Source organism: Limulus polyphemus, unplaced genomic scaffold (genome assembly GCF_000517525.1).
Source record: "Limulus polyphemus unplaced genomic scaffold, Limulus_polyphemus-2.1.2 Scaffold10579, whole genome shotgun sequence".
NCBI lineage: Eukaryota > Metazoa > Arthropoda > Merostomata > Xiphosura > Limulidae > Limulus > Limulus polyphemus.
In genome coordinates, this window is record NW_013676189.1 from 8,468 (window position 1) to 17,088 (window position 8,621).

The window sequence follows — 8,621 nt, forward strand, 5'->3', positions numbered from 1 at the left end:
AGGGTGAACCACACGCGACAGGACAACTAGTTACAACAAGGGACAAGACTCCATCCCATCAGTATACCATGTACCTCGGAAAGGAAAAACCGCCAAAAAGATTTGGTGAATGAGCAATTTAGTGTAGTAATTTATAATAAAGTTTAAATCCATACTAACGGAACATTACCAAATTTATAAGGATACTAGCTTCGACATTTCAGTTAGTGTAGCGTTTTAGTTTTGTATTAGGATCATTTAAGGGACTTTACAATCCAGGAAGAGAGCAGTGTTATAAGCTATGAGGGAGCTGCGGGTCATAATGGCGATGTTCAGAGCAATAGGTTTAATAAGGTAGACTTAGAACACTTAAAAAGCTCTTAAGAATGTGATATAAAGTTTTCTTGCATATTGAAAAATAGATAAGACGTAAAAGAATAGTTAAGATAGTGTAGAGTTTCTTTGAAGGTATCGTAGAGTGAACCAATCAGTGTGTGAAATATTTGGATCTGTGTTTAGCGATCGTGTTTATTGGGTTACTTTGTACAAGTACGTATATCTTTATTTTTTACGCCATGTAGTAAGCGTTATTTGTAAACGTGGCTTATAACTGTGTACAGAGAATACAGTTTGTAAAAACGTTAGGGAAAAAATAAGCTAAATTATTTTTTTTACGTGGACTGGACTTTGAGATATTTTCTTCAGATAATTTAACAGAACACAAAAAACAACGATACATGTGAGTACCAGGTGCATTATATTACTATACTAAAACGTTAGGCTCTTGCATGCTCATTTTGAGTTTTCAACCATTTTAGGGAACTTAGTTGGAGATAGTACGATTTAAAAACAAAATGTTATTTTTCAGGAACTTCCTCAATAGAAATAGCTTTTTCCAACCTCATTGCATAATTTTATTATTTGTATTTTATCGATAAATCGAAAAAAATAAAACAACAACACAAATTCAGAAACTGGAGGTTCTAAATTTTTCATGCCAACCAAGGATAAAGGATAGAAATAAAAAAACCGGAAATTAAAGCCTTACTCCAATTAGTCTTCTCACCTAAAACCATGATAGTCTGAAGGTCATGGCGTGGAAACAGTAATCGGTCATATGAAGACCTACTACGCTTGGAATGGTGTGAATGAGAGCTTGAACTGTGTGAATGACTCTCTCCATCACTTTTAGTTGACCTTTCATTTTTGCGATCTTTCTTAATAGATCCATTTTTCTCTTTCAGGTCTGCATTTTGTACAACTATCCCATTTTCAGGCTTGATCACTGTAAAGAAAGAAAAAAAAACATTATGCTCCGGTCATTTGTGCAACAACATTTTTATTGGTGTAATATTTTGACAGTTAAATGTGCATTAATAATTGACAACATTTTCATTTGTTTAAGTGTTTATTAGAAGCAATGATTTGTAGCAATTGGATATGACAGTTCTTTTTTTAATTAAAATTCATGTTTTATGATACTGTATACAATTTTACAACTGAACATTAGTTTTTTAATGGCTCTCAGTTCAATACGATTCTATAACAAACTAATTTTCAGTTTTAGTTGAAACTTAAGAGTAAGACTAATCCAGTTAGAACTTTTTCATATTATTTGAAGCTATATTTTTCATATTTCAATTTAGAAATTTGTTTGTTAGAGGGAGTTAATCATGATGATGATGTACTATATCCTGAAAGTTAAGGTCTCTGTAGAATCGAGTATCTTCGGGCAGTAGGTAGAAACAAAGGAACACTATAAACACGAGTCCAAGTGAAGCAGTCAGTTATTGAGTGTTCAATGAGTGAAGTTCGATTCAATGTTAACATTAAGAATTATCGCTTCTATTAGGCAAGCAATTCCGTAAGTAAGTTTTTTTGTAAGTTAGGCGTAGATACCATTAGTAACACAGTTACTATTGATGCGTTGTTTGTGAACTCAGGTCTACAACTTGTGTTAAAATGAACGTGGCTATATAAGATGCTTATTGAAGAAACAGTTTAATTTTTCACTAAAATATTAATTTTTTCTGCAGCTTAATACCAACACAAGTGCTTAGATGCTTATGTACTTTTTCATGTAATTCCATCTCTATGCAATTTTTAATTGACTGAGATGGCATGAACAGCACTTTATACACCTCTTAATTTAAGTACGATTAATTAGTCTATTAAACTGTTTTTCTCTAACAAAAATATAATTATTAAAAAAAATACACCTTCATTTGTTGTCTGCGCAAGAAGTAAAGCCTTTTGTTTTGCACGTCTGAACCGACACCAGATCATTAAACCCATAACAAGTACCATATAGATTGCTGCAGCACCAAGAGTTATAGTAACTGTTTTGGTCATAGTGTTCTCATCCAATCCAGCACCAATCTGGTTAGGGTTGTAATTTTCTCCACCTAGAGAAATAAGGCATTTATCTAAATCAAATATTATTATTATTTTATTACTTCTGAAAATTACACAAACACAACAATCATTAAAGCTTATGAGAATTATAGATCATCCACTGATTTGCTATATAATACTATGATAACTTGATTACTTTGAAATTACTTAGACGGACTATAGTAAGTTTTGGATTTTTACAATGACAGTAAGTGGACCTTAAAACAAAAAACAATGTTACTTTAGTCACTCTACCATATAATATATATACAGCTATATCCATAGCTATCGAAAACTTACTTTCAACAAACAGTTTAACTTCTGTTCTGCGGAAACCTCCACTATTTCCAGCAGTACACCCATATTTTCCTTTATCATTCTTATGAGCTTCACTAATATAGAGTGTTCCATTGGGCAGAACCTGAAACCGCTTTTTGTCAAAGCCATTAAGTACATTGTCCTTGTCCCACTGGATGCTAGGTGGTGGATCACCTGTGGCTTTACAGTGAAGCATGATGGGATATCCTTCATAAGCAATGGTTTCTGCTGGCCTTACCGTAAAAGTTGGCAGAACTAGAGATACAGTATGAAGAATAAAAACTTAACAAAATCGGTGCTGAAAATTGTTTAAAAAACAAGGAATGGATTTCTCATTAGTTGCAATTCATTTTAAAAATCTTTCGGATGCAAGCGTAATCCTATTTGAGGAGTAATTTTTTCTTACTATTTTTACAACTTTTAGGAATACAACTTTTACTTCAACAATATAACATTCTACAACAATGTAGCATTCTACTGTTTGAAGAGGAACACCTAAAGTACTGTTGGAAAATATGTTTCCTAATAAGTAAAATAAAACTTATACAAATTTATAAATAGCAAAAGAAATATTCGAGTAGAATAGAACTACTAAATACTATTTTTTTCTTTTTTTCATTTAATGAATGCCACAACTTGTTTTACTATTGGTGCTCATATAGAAGACAGTGTGTTCTGACGTATGTGATTATAAACAAGGCCATCTTTGTTTAACTTAGGTACTAAATAGTAAATCAAACATGTTTATTTGGGCATCAGTTCATCTAAACATATTGACAATGTGAGCTCAATAAAACGGCCCTATTATTATTTAAATATATTTATATATATATTTCTTTGAATTAATTTATTGAAAACATATACACAAATCAATCTTTTTCAAGCCCTACTCAAACAAATTACGTTTTCTGATTTTCACCTTGAAATTTTAAGTATCCTTATTTCAGTGTAATTGCTACTTACCAATGACTTCAACATGTATAGTGGTATTAATGAATGCCTGAGTGCTGGATGCAAAACAAGTGTAGTTTCCTGCATCACTCTGTTGAACACCATTAAAATACAGAGTTCCATTTTCATCTTTAATATGTGGTGGCCACTCAAAGTATTTACTTCCCTCCTTTGTCCACTTTACTGTTGGTGGAACAGCTCCTCGTGCTTTACAGTATATCTTGGCATTAGACCCAAGTTCTAAGTTTTTACTGACTGGAGGAGGAGCAAACTTCAGCTTTTCTAGATGTGGAAGTAAAATTAGTGATATTTATTCTAAGTTAGGTGCTAACTTTGTTGCATAACAAGAATTGTTGCTCTTCATTTGGTTTCAACACTAATAAACATGTCAAACTTGACCTGATAGCATTTTCATGAACATCACTGCATCACTAGATTTATGTTGGCTATTAAGGATGACTTATTATATTATCCATACTTGCCAACGATTTAAAGAGTTAGGTGAGTGTGTGGCACATGCCTTACTATGGGGTCTAGGACCTTCTTTTATGTACAATTTTGAAGAAACAGGGTAAAGTAATGCAATTTACCAAACCATAGAATAGCTGAAAATAAGGTTATAATGGCTGCGCCAATCAGTTCTGCATTTTCTCGTGTCACTTGTATCATTCGAAAATAGTTATTTATAATATTATTAAGTACGGTAGTAGTTAATAGTAGGGATCGACAAGGTTTCCAATTAATTCACGCGCCGAAAAACCAATCTATTGAATTCCTAAGCGAAAAACCCACCATTCAAAGTATTGGTTACGATATATTATGCGCATATATACTAATAATACACTAAAAAGTTCGCTAACGTTTCCGGTATAACAGTTCAAAAATTTATAAAACAGCAACTTTTTCGTCTACTACACCCCTACCTGATCACGTTAGCGGGGGTAGCCTCTAGACGGCTCGGACAATCACTACAAGATTTTTCCAGGTTATGTGACTAGCCTGAGGGTATACACTTTTGATATTCCGATAAATATATACAGATTTTGTATAAATGGTGAACATATTATGCTCATACTTAAATATATTTACCACCCAAAAGATGGCGCTACATATCGATGGATAAGACGCACAACAGTTTCTAAAGATAAAGTATGCACGTTATACAGGTATAATGTGAAAAATAAACAAACAAAAGTTTTAAAAATTGTGAATTTTAAAACGAAGTAGGGATCCCGCTACAAAAAGTAATGAAACAAGAATTAAAACCACAATCACAAATTTATAAAATTTAATCCCTACCTTGGCAGCTTTATACATTTATCTGTAGGCCAAGTAAATATTACATTTTATAAATTTATGATTGTGGTTTTCATTCCTATAAAAGTTATAGCTATCAAGGATATGGCTATACTAAGAGTTTATAGATGTTGTGTCCATTCCATGGACATATAAAACTAAACAAACAAATAGGGGAAAAAATTAGAATTAAGGCAAGTAGGGACCGTTGGTTATTCGTAGAATTGCTATAAGAAGTATCCAAAACAAAATAAATGCAGCAATAAAAAGTACACAAACAAGTAAAGTGATACTAGTTGGATAAAGTTTAAAACGATTTTCAATCCCTACTTTGGTTGGCATTGTGATCTGCACAACTAAATCAAGCAGTCTAAATTTGCCAAGTAGAGATTGAAAATCGTTATAAAATATATCCAACTAGTATATCACATTGCTTACTTGTATACTTTTTATTGCAGCCTTTATTTTGATTTGAATACTTCTTACAGCAGTTCTACAAATAGCCAGCGAGATCCCTATTTTTCATTAAATTTAATTCCCCCGCCTCCTATTTATATAAATAAACAAACTGGTTGATATTTAGTTTATATGAATATCTTCTAAAATCGAGTTAGCAAGTATAGTTATAAGTTTTATGTCTAAATAAATGAAGTTAAATATTAAATGACATCACAAAAATGATAACTTAAGGAAGGCATAATGCAATGAAATCATTTTAGCCATTAGGTCTTATTCCAAGGCTATACTGATTTTATATTCTCTAAGTAAATATCTCTTTTAATATATATATTTTTCTATTAGTCCTCTTCCTTGGATATACTTGAAATGTGATAAACTGTTATTTGTGTACAAAGCAGCGATATAAAGAAGCGATGTTGAACATAATACAGTTAATTAATCTTGTATATGAAACCTTTTGAGATATATAAATATATTTTCACATTTTTTTTTACGGTTTATTAGAACAGTCCATGTTAATATTATTACTGTCTACCAGTCCAAAATTAGATTCAGCTACGTTCATATAGCGCTAAAACACGTTTCAAAGATCAAAATACATATTGCGACAAGCACAGAAAAACATTTCCTACACAAATAAAACATTTTCTATTAAATTTATCGAAAATTATAAGACCCGAAGTTCTCAGCATAGTTTTAAACAATGTTTTTCTCTAATTTTTCTTTATTCAAACTCCTTTGAGAACTACTTTTCTGCCCAGCATCTTTTTGAGTGGCTGTTGTCGCCTGTACTCCTGGACATGGTATTGGTCAAATTGTAAGCCTATATCTTCCACACAAAACTATTACCAGCTGAATAACTTGTGTACGGCCTATTGTTTTCGATACACAGTACTAGATTGCTGCGCAGCCGCGCAGTTTCGAGGGAACATTGGACTCTTATATATCCTCCAACAAAGCTAGATAAAGAGGCAGGTCCCAAACAATAAACAACGATCAATATGCAACACATTGTATCTTAACTCACTTTAAACTACCCAATCAGTAACAATTGTACTTCTGAAGTAAAGATGTCCAAGTAAAATAATCATACCTTTGACAATAAACGGGGCATTTGAGGACTGGATGGAAGGAAATCCTTTTGTTTTTACTTCACACTGATACATTCCCGAGTCCCCAAGCTGAATCCCATGGATGAACAAAGTTCCATTGTCCGGATGAACAACAAAGCGAGAACGGGACGTCTCTATCCTTTTGCCATCCTTGAGCCAGTGGACAGAAGTGATGGGGTATGGACTCCCGAGGTATTCACAGAACAGCTTCGCTGTTTTGCCTTCATCTGCCTGGACTCTTTTGGGGTGAGACTGAATTATGGGTTGAACTGTATAATTCAAATGGAAAATATGCATATTATCATCAACTACGTTAAGCATGCTTTAATTCTAGTCATGAATACCATATAATATTTGTATTGCTATATCATGATGAGGAACCCGGTTTTGGACTATAAGAAGTTTGGAGATGGTCTAAATGGGTAACTTGAATGGAAACAGATTTATTACAAGTTTAACATAGTAACAAATGTAGAAGGTTTAGTCATCGTCAATTACAAGTAGTTTACCTATATACACAGTATGAAACAAATAGGTGATATGGCTGGAGATTGCTTAATAGCTTAGCAAGGTATTTTTGCACCTTCAGACGTTTTGATCAATTTTGATCAGTTAGCGCTTCGTTTGGTTTTTGATTTGTAGATATCAATAAAGGATTGGCATGATATAATGAATTTTTATCTTTTTAACAGTGAACATATTGTTTAATAAAATCATGAGGTATAAACGTTTGAAGATAGTACGTTCTTTAAACAATTTTAACTATCGAATTGATGTTTGAAGTATATATATGTGTGTGTGTATGATCATTTGTATATATATATGATATACTGTACTAAGTTCAGAATTTCATTCTATTTATGTACAAAGTTAAAAATTGTGTTTCTGAATTTTTATATACAATTGACAACAGTCATTACATTACTGGTAACTGATGTGAGTTTTGGCTTTGTATTGTAGACTATCTCTGTTGTGTATAACTATAGGACTTATCCAAACACTGCATGTGCAATTTACACATTGTAGTATAACATTTGCTATCGTGTGGTCACAGAAAAGCTATATAACTGAATGTTTAAAACATGTTAAATAGTTCAGATAAAAAGCTTGTTAAGACAAGACTGTAATCAGGGATTGTGTTGTGTTAGGTGCTCGTAAAAGTATTCCCGTGTCTTAGAGATAATAATTTGATATAAAAATACTATCACGATGGAACTAACATTAACGGAACATCGAAAAAAGAGAGGAGAACTTGAATAAAAAAAAACTGTCTAAAATATCGTTTTGAAAGCAATCAAAATAAAACTGAAAATACCAAAACATCGACGACTGAAAAAGAACGGGAATAACTTGAAGAATCGCATGTATTTAACCTGAAAGTTAGTTAACCCACATGTGTCACACACGTCTAGCGACCCTGGCTTCTCTGATGGCAATAACGCTGAATCTGTAATACAACTTTATCTTGTCAATGTGACTGTGACACGTAGAAAAATATGTCATAAAAGTATCCTTGCAACAAATAAAGTGGATTTATCTGTACCTATCCTTGCATATAGATACCATATAGATGGGGGAATTTCCCCCTATTCCTTTCTCTTTGCTAATAGATCATCCACAGATACAGGATTTCCCCCTATTCCTTTCTCTTTGCTAATAGATCATCCACAGATACAGGATTTCCCCCTATTCCTTTCTCTTTGCTAATAGATCATCCACAGATACGGGATTTCCCCCTATTCCTTTCTCTTTGCTAATAGATCATCCACAGATACAGGATTTCCATGTTCGTATCCTTAATAATAGATAAATACAGGGAAGAAGGATTTTTCTGTTCATATTGAATATGCTAACAATGAAATAGAAAGGCGGAAGACTTTCGAAACGTCGTCCTCTACATTTGTGCCTGTACAACAGGAAGTTGCTGTCCATTCTACAAAGTTTCATCATAATGAAATAGTTATCACAGAAAACAGATCCTGCAGACCAAATGACCCATTTCCAGAACAAAAGAAACAACAAATGAAATGTCATCCCGAACTTGTATACAGCATTACAACCAAGTTTGTTTGTTTTGAATTTCGCGCAAAGATACGCGAGGGCTATCTGCGC

At 32.8% G+C, this 8,621-nt stretch overlaps 1 protein-coding gene across 1 annotated transcript; it reads right to left on the reverse strand.

Annotated features, from left to right (window-relative positions):
• Positions 1 to 672: 672 nt before the first annotated feature.
• On the reverse strand, positions 673 to 6,830 carry LOC106476440 (tyrosine-protein kinase-like otk). The gene is made up of 5 exons (XM_013937099.2): positions 6,491 to 6,830; positions 3,655 to 3,924; positions 2,674 to 2,946; positions 2,199 to 2,384; positions 673 to 1,264 (listed from the first exon to the last, which is right to left on the reverse strand). The coding sequence occupies exons 1-5, from the start codon at positions 6,828 to 6,830 to the stop codon at positions 972 to 974; spliced, it is 1,362 nt and encodes a 453-aa protein (XP_013792553.2). The 3' UTR covers positions 673 to 971.
• Positions 6,831 to 8,621: the final 1,791 nt, after the last annotated feature.